Source organism: Bos indicus, chromosome 3 (assembly GCF_029378745.1).
Source record: "Bos indicus isolate NIAB-ARS_2022 breed Sahiwal x Tharparkar chromosome 3, NIAB-ARS_B.indTharparkar_mat_pri_1.0, whole genome shotgun sequence".
NCBI lineage: Eukaryota > Metazoa > Chordata > Mammalia > Artiodactyla > Bovidae > Bos > Bos indicus.
Window position 1 is genome coordinate 1,197,035 of NC_091762.1, and position 17,939 is coordinate 1,214,973.

The 17,939-nt window shown below is 41.4% G+C and overlaps 1 protein-coding gene across 1 annotated transcript in view; it reads left to right on the plus strand.

Moving 5' to 3' along the window:
* The first annotated feature begins 6,968 nt into the window (after window positions 1-6,968).
* CD247 (CD247 molecule) overlaps window positions 6,969-17,939 on the plus strand; it is an 83,910-nt gene continuing 72,939 nt past the window's right edge. Inside the window, exon 1 of the mRNA XM_019986434.2 lies at window positions 6,969-7,204. Coding sequence (XP_019841993.1) covers window positions 7,147-7,204 — 58 coding nt within the window. The 5' untranslated portion in view covers window positions 6,969-7,146. The remainder of the gene's footprint in view (window positions 7,205-17,939) is intronic.

Consider the following 17,939-nt stretch of genomic DNA (forward strand, 5'->3'; position numbering starts at 1 on the left):
TAGGAGGAAGCAGACATCTATGCAGTGAACTGCCTACAAGGGCCATAAGGGAATGCAGATATTCTCTAGGGTCTGAGACAGTCCCTAGATAATCATTAGCAGGAAAATAGAGATCTAGCTCTATATTTGTTTGGAAATAAATTTTGTCAATAACCAGTGACCTTTGAAGAACACCTTGAGCTTCAGATGAGAACTGCAGCCCCAGCCAACACCTTGATTTCATCCTCGTAAGCACCTAAGCAGAGAACCCTCTCCCACTGTGCTTGGACTGACCTACATTACTATGAGATAATAAATTTGTGTTGATTTAAGTCACTTCATTTGGGATACTCTGTCATCCAGCAGTAGAAAGCTAACACAACTTCTGAACATTCCAATGTATGAGTTAGGATCTTTTGGTTGTAAGCAATAAAAACCAACTGTAGGTAACCTGAGCAAAAACAGAAATTTACTGGAACAGTGTTCATAGAGCCACAGAACGTGAACATTTCCTGGGATGGATGAGTCCAAGCAGAAAAAATGAATGAAGAATGTTTCTAGGTCTTCTTTCTCTTTCTTGAGATTTAAATTCCACGGAGAAAGAAGGTGACTGGCTTTACATGACAGCCTCATCAACATTGTAACCAGAGGGGAATAGTTGGCTTTTTAAACCGAAATTGACAGAGTGACATCAACAACATGGCTGAGTAAGACATACCTCATGTATAATCCACTCTCTATAACAACAATTTGACATCCGTCAATGGACAGAAGTGCCTTTGTGGGAGCTGTGGGATCCAGCACCATATACCAAAGGGTTCAGAAAGAACCTTGCCTTGCTGACTTGTTGGGTAATGTGCATACAGACCTTATCCTGGCTGCGGATCTTACAGTGGCCCATGAACTGGCTCCAGCCGCTCTCATCCATGGTATGGGAGCCCCTGGAGAACACTATCTCAGACAGTCATCCACAGACAAGAGACCCTTTGTGGAAGTCCAGGTTCCAGAGAAGAAATTCTAGCACTCTGTTGGAACAAAAAGTATATGCTTTTGGATGTATTGGCATGGGTAAGAGGAACAGCTTTGACTTGCATCATCCCTTCCCTGAGGTGGCATAGCTAAGGAATAAACAACATCTTCTCAGGCCTGTGATTTCTTCTACAGGGCAAAGTGAGAGCATGTGAGTGATGCTCCTTAGCTGTGTGAGGTGCTCCTCAAAGGGCTAATTTCTCTCTCATTACATCCAGAGTACTGAATCATGATCTATATGAGTAGGGGGCAGGAAGAGATAGGACTCCTAGGGGCACTAAAGGGATGCAGATTCTACTAAGTGCATCGTGGGCTCCATCAAGAAGCTAGTCCACTAACTCTGGGGCTGTCTTGCCTGCACATCCCCCGTCAGAATGGCTATCATCAATGAGTCTACAAATAACAAATGAAGAAGGGGTGGAGAAAAAGAAACCTTTCTACACTGTTGGTGGAAATAGAAACTGATGCAGCCACTATGGAAGACAGTATGGAGGTCCCTCAAAGAGCAAAAATAGAGCTACCATCTAATTCAGCAATCACAGTTCTGGTTATACATCTGAAAGAAATGAACTCAGGATCTTGAAGAAATATCTGCACTCCCGTGTTCATTGAAGCATTATTCACAATAGCCAAGACATAGAAAAAAAACCCCAAGCATCTGCCAACAGGTGAACAGATAAAGACAATGTGGTGTGTATATATACACACACACACACACAATGGAATATTATTTAACCACGAAAAACAAGGAAATATGCCATTTGTTATAACATGGATGGAACTTGAGGGCATTATGCCAAGTGAAATAAGTCACATAGAGAAAGACAAATGTTATCTGATATCACTTATATATAGAATCTAAAAAAGATGAACTTATAGAAACAGAGCAGAATGGCAGTTACCAGGGGGTAGGGGGTGGGAGGAATAGGGAGATTTTGGTCAAAGGGTACAAACGCACAGTTATGAGGTAAATAAATTTTGGGCACAGCAAGGTGAGGTGGCAAAGATGAGGCCCCATGGAGGTGTCTGGGTGAGGTTCTGCAGGGATTGGCAGCTGTTTCTGTTCCAAAGGAGACCTCTCAGGAAACAGCAAGCAGTGGCCTCCCATTTCTTTTCAGTCTAGGGCGTTCTCTCAGCTCCTGACCCTGCCTGTACCCTCTGGTAGGTCCCCATCCTATCCCACTGCACTCACCAGAACAAGGCTGTCACTACTGGACAGCTATTGTTTCATACAATACCTTTCCATTTCTGCCTTTCATGATGAATGATTCTGGTAGGGTTGTTAATCATAATGTCTCATCTCTAGGCTTGTCTTGTTCCCACTGGAAACAATGGTTGATCCAAGAGGTGGGTCGATTAGATCGTTTGCTGAGATTGATATGAGGATTTTGAGTGTTTCTGTTATCTAGCAGTATAGTAACAGCTATCCCAAATTTAGTAATTTAAAACAAAACCTGTTTTAGGTATTTATGATTCTGTGGGTCAGCAGCTTAGGCTGGGCTCAGCTAGGCAGTACTCTGGTATCAGCGGGCATCACTCATGTGACTGCGGTTCCCTGGTGACTCTGCTGTGGCTGGATGATCTAAGATGACTTTACTCACTTCCCTGGAAGTCAGTGTCGGCAGGCAGTTGAGTTGTGTCCCCAGCAGACTAATCCAGCCTACTTCCTATGGAGAAGCCCGGATTCACCTTTTGGATTCCCATGGCACCAAGAGTTATGGCAAGTTCCAATGTGCAAAGGTTTCTCAAATATTTGAGGGATTTTTTAAAGATGGGAGGAAAAACATGCTTTATATTGATAAGAAGAGATAAGGAGAAAGAAGAGAAAATTTCTGGAATAAGGTCCTTGAGAGGCAAGGAAAAATGGAACCCAGCAGAGAGGGTGGTACCAATATAATAGGTAAGAATGTGTATTCACTGTAGTTATAATTTTGGTTTATTTCATTTTGAATGATATTGAGGATTTTTCATTCATTTAAAAGCCAGGACTTCCCTGGCACTCCAGTGGCGTTCCATCTGCCTGCCAATGCAGGGGACATGCTGGCACCTAAGCCCGTGTGCCACAGTTACTGAAGTCTGCACACCTGGAGCCCATGCTCTGCAGCAAGAGAAGACACTGCAGCGACCGTGCACAGCCGTGAAGATCCAGCACAGCCATAAATAAATAAACATACAAACAGACATTTTAAAAAGCCATCTGCTACTTCCTTTTCTATGAATTTTCTGTTACTCGTTTTCTAATATGTTTTTAGACCCTTACAAGCCTGAAAATTTCATGAGGGTGAAGATTCTTTGTTTTACTCAGTCATATCTTCAGCATTATAGTACAGTGCTTGGCACACTGTAGGCATTCAAAAAGTATTTGTTGTGGACTTCCCTGGGGGTCCAGTGGTTGGGAGTCTGCCTGCCAATGCAGAGGTTTGATCCCCAGTCCGGGAAGATTCCACATGTTGCAGCACAAGTACTGAAGCCTCCTGTGCACCCTTGAGCCTATGCTCTGCAAGAGAAGCCACCACATTAAGAAGCCTGAGTACAACAGCTGGGGAGTAGCCCCTGCGTGCAGCAATGAAGACCCAGTGCAGCCAAAAATAAATAAATAATCATTTAAAAATAGTGTTTGTTGTAATTGAACAACATTTGGGTACTTCTTATGTGTAAAGGTACTAAGCCCTTATGACAGTGCTAGAATTGTATATGGAATCACTCAATATTTACTTACTCTTTGCCTGGCTTCTTTCACTCAGTATGATTTTGAGGTTCACATATGTTTGTCTGTTACTAACAGCTTATTCCTTTTTATTATTGAGTATTATTTCATTATGGATATATCATAATTCATCCATATATTTGGTGATGGATATCTGGGTGGTTTCCAGTTTTTGGCTATTATAAACATAAAGTTGCTATGAATATTCACATATAAGTCTTTGTATGTAAATATATTTCCTTTACTGTTGGGTAGATACCTAAGAGTGAATTGGCTGAATCTTATATTAGACGTATGTTTAACTTTTTCATAAACTGCCAAACTTTTTCCAAAATTGTATCATGTTACATTCTTATCATCAAATGTATGAAAGTTCCAGTTCCTCCATATCCTTGTCAACACTTGATATGGTCAATTATTTAATTTTAGCTATATTAGTAGGTTTGTAGTGGTATCTCATTGTATTTTAATTTGTGTTTCCTTAATTATTAGTGATGTTCAGCATCTTTTTCATGTGCTTACTGACCATTTATCTTCTTTGAGGAATTTTCTATTCAAATATTTTATCCATTTTCTTGTTGATTTAATTATCTTAATATTAATATGAAGGAGTTTTTTTATATATTCTGGATATAAGTCCTCTGTCTGATACATGTATTTGCAAATAATTTCTCTGAGTCAATGGCTTGCTTTTCCAGTTTCTTAATGGTGTTTTCTAATGAACAAAGGTTTTAATTTTGATGAAGTCAAATTTACCAATTATTTTTCTCTTGTAGTTTGTGCTTCAAATGTGTTAACATAAAGATTTTTCTATTTTTTTCCAGAAGTTTTATGGATATTATGTTCTACATCTAGGCCTATGGACTATTTCAGTTAATTTTTGTGTGTAGTATAAAATAAGGGCCTTTTTTTTTTTCACCATAGAGATACCATTGGTTGGTTGGTTGGTTCTCCACTGAATTTTCCTAGTCCTGTTTTAAAAAACCAATTGACCGTGTATGTTTGAGTCTATACCATCACAACTATTATACGGTAATCATGTCTCTCTGTATGCTTAATGTTTTGCACGGTTATTTCACACTCATTGCTCCTCTTTTACAGAGTTTTCCTGGCTGTTCTTTTGCTTGTTTGGCATTATTTTTGTCCTGAGATGTAATTCCCTGAGTCTACCATTTTGAAGTGTACAACTCAGTGGTTTTCAGTATATTCACTGTGTCAGACATCATCACAACAATCTACTTCTAGAACATTTTGATCATTCAAAAGAAACTTCATACCTATTAAGAATTAGTCCCAAGTTTCCCCTTTCCTTGTCCTCTGAAAGCTACTGATCTACTTTCTGTCTCTATGGCTTATTATAGGCATTTTGTATTAATGCGATCATATAATATTTGGTCTTTTTGTGTTTGGCTTGTTTCATTTAGCATACTGTTTTCAAGTTTTGACCATGTTGCAAGTATAATATTTTATTGTTTAGATGTACGATTTGTTTATCTATTCCTCAGTTCCTGGACATCTGGGTTGCTTCCAGTTTGGGGCTAGTTTGAACGATGCTGCTATAAACATTCATGTACAAGTTTTAATGTGCACATGTTTCAGTTCTCCTGAGTATATGCCTGTGAGTAGAACTGCTGGGTTGTGTGATAATTCTATTCAAATTTTTGAAGGAAATGTCACACATTTTCCATAGGGAAATTTCCCACATTTCCACCAGTAATGTATAAGAGTTCCAATTTCTTAACATCCTTACCAACACTTTGTGTTTTACAATTTTAGCCATCCTAGTGTGTGCGAAGTAATAGTTCACTGTAGTTTTGATTTTCATTTCCCTAGTGACCAAAGATATTGATCATCTTTTCAGGTGCTTGTTGCAGAAATATCTATTTAGATCTTTTGGCCGATTTTCACTTTTTTTTTCTAGTTGAGTTACATTCTGAATACTATACCCTTATCAATATTTGATTTACAACTATTTTTTCTATGGATTATCTCTACCTTCTTGATTGTGTCCTTTCTACACAAAAGTTTTAAATTTTGGTGAAGTCCAATTTACCTGTTTTTTTTTTTTTTTTTTTGATTGCTTGGGTTTTTTTTTGAGTCCTCACTATTTTTTGTACATTAATTTTTCATGCAAACTTTCAACCAAGATTATCTTGTGCTAAAACTTTTGTTGGTATTTGTAGAAGTATGGGTTGATTAATTTAGAGAGAATTGTGGGCTTCTTAAAAAGAAGTTTCCTATCAAAGACCAAGATACATCTTTCCATTTACCCAAGTCCTTTCTGTATTCTTCAGTAATGTTTGAAAGTTTGTTTCACACAGATCTTACACTTTATTATACTGTATAAATAATACAGTTTATTTATGAGTGTTAATCTTTTTCATCATTGTAAGTTGGTTCAATGTTTAAATGCTGTCAAATAACAAGTGTTTGAAGTATTATGTGGGCTCTTCTGTTTTCTATGGTCCAAATTGAAGCCAAGTTCAGATCTGCATCCTCAGCAATTTGCTTTATCGGTAGGGACACTGAGGTCTAGAGATGTTGAGTGACTTACTCAAGGCCGCCCAGCAAGCGGATAAGAGAGATGGCACTAAGACCCAAGTGTTCTATCTCCACATTTTACCTGACTCTGAGTCTAGAGCTCTGTCGTCTCACCAACCACCATAAAATACACGAATCTAGGAGAGCAGCGAACATTCTTAAATGCACTGGGAACTTGTATTTGCTTAAGGTGAACTCGCTCAGTTGTGTCCAACTCTTTGAGACCCTACGGACTGTAGCCTACCAGGCTCTTCCATCCGTGGGATTTTCCAGGCAAGAGTACTGGAGTGGGTTGCCATTTCCTTCTCCAGGGGATCTTCCCGACCCAGGAACTGAACCCAGGTCTCCTGCGTTGTAGGCGGACGCTTTACTGTCTGAGCCACCAGGGAAGTCATGTATTTGCTTAGGGGCTGACTACACCAATCAAGATAGGAATTAGATAAAAATTAGACAAAAAGAAGGAAATGGCAACCCACCCCATTAATCTTGCCTGGAGAATTCCATGGACAGAGGAGCCTGGCAGGCTACAGTCCATGGGGTTGCGAAGAGTCAGGCATGACTGAGCAACTATCACTCAGACAAAAATTAGAAAGAAGGAAAATAAAACAATGGTTAAAGGAGACGACAAAAAAAAAAAAAAAGCAAAAATTCAGACAGACACATACACACACCCCAAACCCTCAAACCTCCAGAGCTTCCTGCCTGTGAACCGAAAGGGGGAGTGTGAGTTTCTTGGCCCGGTTGGCAGGTGCCTTCTCAAAGGCCCATCGTCCTCCACTTCCTGAGGAGGCAGCAGCAGAACAAAGCCAGCAGAGACTCCTTTCCTCTTCTTCATCCAGTCACAGCTGCCTCAGCCTCTGCCTCCGGGCACCATCCTGGGGAAGGACAAGATGAAGTGGACAGCACTTGTTATTGTGGCCATCTTGCAGGCACAGTTCCCAATTACAGGTAAGCCTGGATGTTTCGATGGAAATGAACTTTTAGAAACTCTTTGTACATATGTGTGGGATGGAGGGAGAGAGCAGAGGTGTGGAGAAGAGCCAATGTCTCCTTTAAATCTTGCCCTCCCCAAAGCAATGGGCAGCTGAACAGGGAAGGGTCTGTTTCTATAGAGACATCTGCTTCAATATGGCCAAGTTGGAAATTAGCTTAGAGTCAGCTGCTTGAAAACAGACCCGTGTGAAGTATGGATTTTTCCAGTGATTAAAGGACAGAGGGGGAAGGATGAGGAGGAACTGAGGCAGGGCCTGTGTGGACAAGAGGAGAGGGAGAACTTAACAGAAGCTGGGAGGGACCAGAAAATATCACCCGGGCCACGTTTTGTGCTGAAGCATTTTCCGAGTCTTTGTGTATTCTTCTTTTACTACCTTGCTGGCTCCGTCACTCAGCTGCCTTCCTGCTTCGCCAACAAAGAATGTTTCATGTGCTGTTGGGCAGAGAGGGTCATGGCTGGGGTCACGGCTGTGGCTTACGTGAAGCATCTCCATAAGCCAGGCGCTGACTGGGTTAACGAAGGAGGGACGCGGCCTTCTTCAAGGCCCACATCTAGGCTCAGCTCTGACATGGCTGCCCCTGCGCCCCACAGCCAAGGGCTGCTTGCTGACACACCCACCCCGGGCTCCGTGACTCACCCACTGCCCCTTGCTTTAGGCAGCTGTCTGTCTCAGGCCAAAAAGCCAGAGATGCTGACAGCATGTAGGGGACAGATGAGAGGATGTGACTTGTTAGGTCACCACCACGAGGAACAACCAACCAACGAGAGAACTTACTCCTCACTTCATTTCAGTCCCCAGAGACTAGCTTTTCTACAATCCTTTCATTCCCACTGTGTTTTCCAGCTCAGATAATAAGAAGAAGAATTGAAAAGAAGACAAAATGGATTCTGTCTGGGGTTTGGCATCTTGGCATTTTTACAAGAAATGGGACAGGCTGTATTTGAATCTAAAAAAGTGGGAGAGTGGTCAAAAACCAACGCCTTTTCTCCACTTTACAGCTCACCTCAGCGTGGGAGGGCGTTTGGCAACAATGGTGGTAGAGCCGGAGAGGCCACGGGCGCTTTTGCTCCTACCAGAGAATACGGCACAGCCCTGGCCTAGGGCCTTGGGGGTTTCGAGGACTAAGTAATCATGGGGTTTTCTGTAACATCACAGCTCTCTTCTCAGAAAAGGGCTTGCTGGGTATGAGTCACGTGGTACTGTGGGGTAAGGACACCAGGGCGAGCCCAGAGCAGCCCATCCTTGTGTGCAGGGCAGGGTGGGGGGACCTGTGACGCCATAAGAGCCTATGAATTCAATGACTTCAGAGGGAACAGATGACAGCAATAGATTCAGACCCTGGGCTTCAAGTGGGGGACTGTACTCAGGAGATAATTTCACCATCTGAAGTTTTTTCAGGGGTCTATTTGTTTTGAGCCTTGAGGCTAAGGCAGGGACAATAGAATTAGAAAAGAAAAGCTGCTTGAGTGGTAGTGACTGCCAGGAGTGGTAAACAAAACCCCACCCAGAAGACAAGATGGGGGCCATACCCATTTCCACAAGCAGTGTACAGGAAGAAAAGCTTTACATTCATCTTTCAAAGCCACTTGCTTTGCCAGTTTGGAGATTGAAATTTCAGCTATTTTTAGATGACGCTCCTAGCCTCATTGAGGGAGGGCAAGGGAGGCTTAGAGGGGCCTTTAACACCAAGGGCCACAAAAGGCACCCATGTAGGCTGAGAAGACACGCTTTATGATTTCCTTTGGAGGAAAGGCTGCTGATGAAATTTGAGTTGCGGTCTTCCTTCTTTTCTCGCTCAATTAAGTTACTTACTCCCCAAACCCGTTTAAGATTTCTTCTTTTTACTTAAGACTTTTCCATTTGTTTTCTTGCAATTGCCCAGATCATTAAGATCACAGCAAATAATGCCCCAGTCTGTCTACCTGAGGAAGTCTTCTTGGGTGAGTCTGCTAAGATAGTCACTTGAAGCTGAAAGAGATTAAGATGGAGTGCCTAATGGTATGGGCAGAGTTCTGTCTGCAGAGCCCTCAACTTGTCAGTGCCTTTAACACCAAGGTGGCCACTACCTCACAGAGGTCAATGTGGCCTTGGTCCTTCCTTTGCAAGGAAATGCAGCTTTGACACACAGGCTCAGGAAAAGGTGATGTGGGAAGGGTCAGGCCAATTACAGTGCTGCCGATTTCTCAGCTGTGCAACCTTAGGCAAGTCACTGAACCTCTCTGGGCCTTAGTTTTCTCACCTTTAAAGTAAGAATAGCCTTCATTGCAGAGCTGTGAAAATGAGAAGTAAATGTTGCATGTCTGATACATACTAAACCGTCCATACGTAAAAGTTGTATTAATTTTTATTACTATTACACCCTGGACTGTTTTCTTGTTTTCATTACCCAGTGACAGGAAATGGAAACCCACGGTTAAGATTCTTAACCTGCTTTTGATTGTGTTGTAGAGCAGCACTGGACATTTTCTCCATCTGTTGAGATCCAGTCCACCCTCCTTTTGGGTTTTTGAGCATGCCCGTAACAGCTCGGGAACACAGTGGTGATCCCTGCCAATGGGAGGCCCAATTGTGAACAAGTGTCAAACCTTTGCTGGGTCATAGGATGAGCGTTACAGCAACCATTTTTATTTTTCCGAGATACTTATTTTCTAGGGGATATTCCCTCAACGTGAAAATATGACGAATAGATATAAGTAGTTAGGGGGAGCAAATTAGAACACAGTTTGCCTGGTCATCACTGGTCAGGGTGGCCAACCAGAATTTTAGCCAAATGGTTGGCGTGGCTGCGCAGTGACCAGGGTATTTAACGGATTTAACTGAACACTCTTTGCAATCAGACCTTTGCTTAAACTGCTTGGGGCCGTGCTTGAGGGAAGCTTTTGAGTGACGCCAGGACGCCAGGAAGTTTTTCATGGATGGCACGTTCACCAGTGGTTTATTTTGATTTCTGGTCATCTGGCTCTACTTATCCACATGATCTGCTTCATTTTATACCACGGCCTTTCTCAGATTTGCTAGCCTATTTACACATCTGCTGCTGCAAAACATTCCCCAGAAAAACAGCTGCGAAATTGTTGCTTAGGTGAATAACCACTGCTGAATTTTTTTAAAAATTCATTTTATTTTTGCCTTTGTCTTAAAAAAATTTTTTTAATTGGATATGCACTTTTATTTTCAAGAATCCCTGAATATGGTATTTTCTGTTTTATTTCAAAGAATTCAGGCACCACTAGGGAACTGTCTTGCTTTAGAGTTGTCCAAACATACTCTAATCCTTTTTCTCCTGAGCCTTATTTACCTATGGGGGCTTCCCTGGTGGCTCAGCTGGTAAAGAATCCTCCTGCAATATGGGAGACCTGAGTTTGATCCCTGGGTTGGGAAGATCCCCTGGAGAAGGGAAAGGCTACCCACTCCAGTATTCTGGCCTGGAGAATTCCATGGACTGTATATCGCAAAGAATTGGACACGACTGAGTGACTTTCACTCATAGCTAACTGATTAAATAAATAGCAGCAATTGTTCGAAATAAATTTCTTCAATGTTTGGGCCAAGGTTAGTTCTTATCAGTACTAAAGTGACTGTAGATTTAACCAATTTGAGAAAACATAAAGTCCATTTGGTTAAAAATAATCAAACTAGTCATTTGATCTGTTAATTGAAACAAAATGATCTATTTAGTCACTGCACATACACAACTACTCCTTCCAGTCTAAAACACAGTCTGTTTTCTGAGGGAAAAGATGCTTTAATCTTGCTCAGAGATACCCCAGCACTTAGCACAGTGTTTGAAGCAGAGCTCAGACACAGTAAATATTTGTTGGGTGAATTAAAAGGGTGGGTGAATGAATGAAGTCTAGACCTTTCTGTGTGATTAAATTCACTGTAATGGTTTATGGAGGGGCATTATTTAGACCTTTCTTCTAGAGAACTTAGCGTAAAACAAAGTACTTTAAAAATTAAACAGGTGGAGTTTGATGGTTTATGGAGGGGCATTATTTAGACCTTTCTTCTAGAGAACTTAGCGTAAAACAAAGTACTTTAAAAATTAAACAGGTGGAGTTTGAGTAAATAGACTGATTAAAATTATTTATAAGGACGGTCTAAGATAAAATCCTACCACTGTTAAAATTTTATGATTGGACCGTAAGAAATTTTCGATATTCATTTATTTGAGACCTACAAAAATGACAATTTCATATGATTCAACTAATACTATATCTTGAAAAGTAGACAAGGAAAAATATTCACTTTTCTGGTTTGGCTTTAACATTAAGGAAAAGCAGAAAATAAAGAAGGCTACCACTGTTGGAGATTAACTAATGGACTAATAAATTATTGAAAGGCAAGAAAGAGAAAAATAAAAATTTGTGGATTAAAGCATAAATCAAATTATTCAATTGTCTAACTGTTTCAAAATATAGAAAGAAAAAAAAAGCAGGATATCTAATCATTATAGTCCAATATGGTCTCAGTTACTATGTAAATATCTCAACTAGCTATCATTTTTTTCTGTCTTCATTTGAAATATTTTACAAAAAATATCATAAAATCAGAGGAAGTTATAAATTTGAAAAGAATTCCATTCCAAAATTTTCCCAAGTGTCTACATATCTTTATATAGCTATTATTTGTTGTTTAGTTGCTTAGTCATGTCCGACTCTCTGCAACCCCATGGACTGCAGCACACCAAGCTTCCCTGTCCTTCACCATCTCCTGGAACTTGCTCAAACTCATGTCCATTGAGTTGGTGATGCCATCCAACCATCTCATCCTCTGTCGTCCCCTTCTCCTCCTGCTGTCAGTCTTTTCCAGCATCAGGGTCTCTTCTGACCCTGAAGTCGGCTCTTCGCATCAGGTGGCCAAAGTATTGGCGCTTATTACAGTTTTATTACAAAAACAATTTCATGTGCTTTTTTCCTTAATATTTTATTCTGAGTATCTTTTTTATGCTTAGCTTTCATAATTATTTTTAATTGTTATGTTAATTCCATAGTTTATGCATCGTATTTTCTTACTTATTGTTGGATATTTGGGCTATTTCTAATTTTTGTTATTATAGCTAATCCTGCAAGAAAATATTAACATATATAGCTTAAAATTTTTTTTTTCTGACTTACTTCCTTGGGCTAATTTCTCTAGGGTTGATAATTAAAATAATAGGTTAAAGTAAAAAAACATTTCCTAGGATACTTTAGACTTCTATTGAAGTCTAAACAGTTTTTCCATCAAGGAAAGAGAATTGTTTCCCTAACTGACCATCTGCAAGTGTTTCTTATCTTTTCTGGAGCAGGCAATAGGGTGGAGGGACAGAGGAGGCCATTGAACCAAAAAGATCTGGATGGAAGTCCTGATCCCTCACCATCCTTTCACTGTGGCCTGTTGCTTACCTTCAGAGCCCCGTTCTTCTACGAGATGGCGGTAGCGATGTCTTGCCTCATAGAGAGCAGTGTGGGCTGGAAATGCTACTTAGAAGTGCCTGTACACAGAAGTGCTGCAAAAGCAGTAATCATTATGATATGTGCCTCAGTTTCCCAACCTACAAAACAGAAAGGATATAATGTTTCTGGTAGAAGAAAGTAGAAAACTTGGTACTAACATGCTTTCTTTTTCTTCCTCTGTCACTAAATTGCAGTGTAAACTTGGGCAGAAATCTCTTTAGTTTTTGCATCTGTAAGATGAGAAGAGAGCTGAACACCCCTTTCAGCTACAAAATGAATTGCATGGTCTTGTAAAATTACCAGACTTTTAAGAACATTTAAGTTGCCTACCGTCTCACTGGTATTGGCTCATAGAATTAGGAACCTAAATCTTAGTCTTCCCTGAAGCTCCAATAAACAAATAAAACAAACACTTAAAAAAAAAATCCAGACTTCTACCTTATCACATATTTTTAACTCTCTAAGTGGAAGCTCCCACTGTGAAAAATCCAAGGACAGAGTCCAGCATTTTCTGGCTTGTCCCTTACGCTTGTGCATCGACCGTAGATTTATGGCCGCACAAGGACTTTGTTGGTGAGAATTGACTTGAAGAGAAAGCAAACTGCTGTCTGAAGCAGTCAAATTGCAGTGGTGGAAATGTTAGGAGCTTCCACCGTCTGCTTTGCTTGCCGGTTATGATTTGTGATACTCAGCAACTAATTTTCAGGCTCAAGGGGAAAAAAATAAATAGAAAGCATTTGAACAAAGACAGGCAGGACCCTTGCTGGTCCAGACCAACGTTCTATTAGTGCAGTTACCCCTTTATATTTACAAAACGCTTTCCAATACCTTCACTCATAACTCTCCTATGGCAAGTCGGCCGAAAAAGTAGTAAGATTCTCTTTTTATAGAAAGAGAAATGAGGATCAGAGGTTTGGTGACTTGCCTGAATAGAACCAGGCCCCAAACACAATTTTTCTGACCCCTTGTTCAAGGTGTGTGCTCTCGAATGTTCTATGCAGCCTCTCCACCAGGCTTTTTGTCAACTTGCAATATTATACGTGCGATGACTGAATTCTGAAGCAGACTTTTGAAGGTATTCCCCTTAGTTAGCATGCATTGTGATTTTCCTTTCAATTTCTGAAGTAAGAAATAACTGTTTTGATACTGAGTATCCTCATTATATATTTTTTCCTTAGTATAAAATATTTGGTTGTTAATATAGGATTGTGTTTTCCTCTGGCATATTACTATAATTCTGAACTCATGTTCACCCCAAATGGTAAAATCCATCTTTCCTGTTTTTCTCTTAATAAAAACACATATTTGGGAGCATTTCTTGAGAGGGACCAACCTCAGTTTGCAATTCAACCAGCTTCTGTGTGTGTAGGGACCCCTCCTTGCCCCTACCACATTATGCATAGGTGGAGATCAAAATATAAATTAAATTGTATTTGAGAAGATTTGATCCTAAATAATAGCCTTTAATCGATCTGTTTGGTAACAATGTATCTTCATTGAGTGTGTAAGATTTTGTGGGGTGAGTTTTTCTAAAAGAATAGTGTACTATTAATATTACACACAGAACTTGAGTCGAGATTTGGTTTCTTGTATAAATCCTAAAGGAGTGGGAGAATTGTCTTTAAATAACAAATGTCTACAATCAATTATTAATTATTTATGTCAGATTTTAGCCTTGAGCCCACTTACATCTGCCTGGGCTGAGCTCTGAGAGTGCAAAGCCTTTTGCTGTTGGCTGGGGCAAAGCAAACAGAAAAGAAATCTGATGTTCAGAGCAGAAGCTTTAAATTGCCAGATTCTGAATATCAGTGAATCTTAGTGGGGCTGCTCCCCAAGATGCCCGGCAAGAGGACTGGGAAAAGAGAAGTCCCCCGGAGATTCTCCAGGTGTCTGTAGGGCTGCTGGCTCTAGGTGCGTGGCTTTCAGCAAACCCCAGAGCTGGGGAGAATGGCTTAAAACCAATATCACCATGTAAGATTAAACAAATCCCCACTTTTCTGTATTGCTGTAGGTACTAGAAAGTCAGCTGTGTGTTCCTACATTTCACCAGTTCTGCATCATGCGATGTTGTTCTGATTCTAAACTGTAATGTGAACGTCAGCCCTGAGTTAGAACTGCTTTTTCTTCTTATGGGCTGGGAGACTTGGAGTGAGTAGCTATTATAGGAGAAGAGTAGAAAAGATAGACTGGAGGGGTGGAGGTGGAGATTGCCATCTGTGGCCCTGGGAGGCAGACTGGCCAGAGAAGCCAGGAGAAGGCAAGTGAACCGGGAGACTCCAGCATGGGGCCGGCTCAGTGTGGGTGCAGCACACGCGTGTGCTGGTGTGTGTTTGCCTGTGTGCTCTGCTGGGGGTAAAAGTGTCTGTGCCCCAGTGTACGTGTGAAGGTGTGTGTGAGGCTGTGTGTTTGTGCATATGTTCTGGCGTGTCCGTGGTATGTGTGTGTGCTAGTCTGCATGCAAATGAACGTGTCTTGCGTCTGCTGGCATGTCTCTCCATGTGCACCAGTGAGTGGTTTTCTGCGCATTTAAGAGGAAGCTGGTGGCAGCAGGACAGCTCTGTAGAAAGAAGGGCAAACATTGCTTGAGCTTAGAGCTGGCAATCTAGGCAGGAGAATGGCGGAGCTGAGACGTCGCTGAACCCATTCCAGGCATTCATTGCAGAAGGGAGTGAAGACAACTTCTGTCCAAACTAGAATCTCTAGGATTATGGAGAGGTGTGAGCAACTCCTTCATAGAGACCCTTTTCTTTCTCTCTCTTTCAAACTTTTTATTTGGAGTAAGCTGATTATCAATGTTGTGACAGTTTCAGGTGAACAGTGAAGGGACTCAGCCACACATATACACGTATCCATTCTCCCCCAGTCTGCCCTCCCATCCAGGCTGCCGCAAAACATTGAGCAGAGTTTCTTGTATTGTACAGTAGGTCTTTGTTGATTATCCATCTTAAACACAGCAGTGTGCACATGTCCATCCCAAACTCCCAAACTATCCCCTCCCCACATCCTCCTTCTCCTGCCCCTGCAACCATAAGTTTGTTCTCTAAGTCTGTGAATCTGTTTCTGCCTTGTAAATAAATTTATTTATATAATTTCTTTTTAGATTCCATATATAAGGGATGTCGTACAATGTATCTCCTCTGTCTGACTTACTTCACTCAGTAGGACAATCTCTAAGTCTGTCCATGTTGATACAGAGACTTCTCAGGTCACTCAACTGCCCTAAGTACTCCCCTCCTAACTCTCCCTTTTCCCAAGCCTGCTCTCTTTCTTTCCACCTTCCTCTCGGTTCCCTCTGCCTAGAATGCTGACCCTGCCTTGCCCCCCGCTGTGGAAACCCTGTCTTCCTCTTATAATCAAGTCCAGATACGTGAGGACCTCCTGGACTCACTGTTGACATTATTAGCAGCATTAAGGGGATAAAGGAAGGTGGAAAATTGTTGTTCTCATAACTCATAGTTAAAAATCCAACGCAAATGTTCCCTATGGTGAGCCCTGCTCAGAGTGGAGGCCCAGCACACAGAGTTTCAGGAACACTTACCAGTGAGCAGAAAACGCCACGAGTTCCCCAGTTCTCACCAGTTCTTCCCACAGTGGTCATCCTATAAGTTTTGACTAAAATAGTCGAAATACATTTGATGCTTTTCTTTCTTTCTGCCCTCAAAACAGATTGCTAAGCAATTCGATAAAGTGGCTCTTAGTAACCTATTTTGGCTGTCGAGAGTTGGTATTGCCAGACTGATAGTTTTTTGCTGTAGTTGTTTTTATGTGTGATAGTTATTTTCAATATCTGGTTATTCAAACCATCTGGGTAGCACAATGCCCTTCAGTGGCCTCCTCAATCCACAGCTGGGAAAGAGAACACGGGGTGGGAAGGGAGAGGGAGGAGGTGCCCAGCAGAAAATGCTACAAATGGCCTCATTTTTGCTGAAACTTCTGCCGGCACGTTTTTAGGCCTTACAGACCTTTCTAAGGTGACAAGAATTTAATTCTCTGCCCTGTGTTTTCTTTGAAGCACTCAGCTGAAAACATGATTTTTTTATTTTAAATTTGCTGCTTTAAAGCAAAATCTGCCATTCTTGCTAAAATACTCAGAATTTTATGTGTCTTTGTGCTACTGCTTTGATCCAAAGGAACCAGAGCAGTTTGAGAAAACTGTTTTTTGGTGCTCTGAGGGTTGAAACTGCAGATGACAGTTTAATAGCACAGTTTAAGAAATGGGGCACACGCATAGACTGTGTGGTCATGAGAAACCTCCAAGCAAAATGTCCCAGGGTCTTTAGGTTTGTGACTTATTTTTGCAGTCACAGGAGGTGGATGGGGAATGTATGTTGCACCACAAAAGGCTGATGGGTGTGTAGTGAAGTCAAAGAGAGCTCTTCCTAAAGAAAGTGAAGGAGAGTGTTAGTCACTCAGTCATGTCCGACTCTTTGCGACCCCATGGACTGTAGCCCGCCAGGCTCCTCTGTCCATGAAATTCTCTAGGCAGGGATACTGGAATGGGTTGCCGTTCTCTTCTCTAGGGTATCTTCCCGACCCAGTGATAGAACCCAGGTCTCCCTCGTTGCAGGCAGATTCTTTACCATCTGAGCCACCAGGGAAGCTTTCATTTAACAGCGAAGAAAATATCTGTTGGTGGCATTAGAGACTCAGAAGAATATAATTTGAAAGACTAGTTTTGTGGCAATGTTATAGGCTATGAGGAAACTTTGATGGAAGAGGTGTCATAGAGGTCATAGAGTCATAGAGTTGGTGGCAGCAGGAGGTGGATGATAGGGGATATAGTAAATTTGGAGGTGATGGTGGCAACTATCACGATGGTCCTGGTTCTTGCATTAGAGAAGGCTATTGTGGTGGTGGGCCAGAATATGGAAACCACGGTAACAGAAATGCTGATGGTAGCAGAGGATATAATGGTTACAATGAAAGATGACATTTTCGCAGTAGTAACTATGGTAGTGGGGGATACTATAATGATTTGGAAATTATAGTGAATAACAGCAATCAAATTATGGGCCTATGAAGTGGGACGGTTTTGGTGGAAGAAGCTCAAGTCCCTATGTTGATGGTCATAGATCTGGTAGTGGAGGGGTGGATATGGTATCAGAAGGTTCCAACAACTCAGCAGAAAAGGGCTAAAGTTCTTAGCAGGAGAGAGCGAGGAGTCATCAGGAAAGCTGCAGATTACTTTGAGGCAGTCCTCCAAAATGCACTGAAGGGGCTGTAAAAATGTGCTACAGAAGGAACGATGAC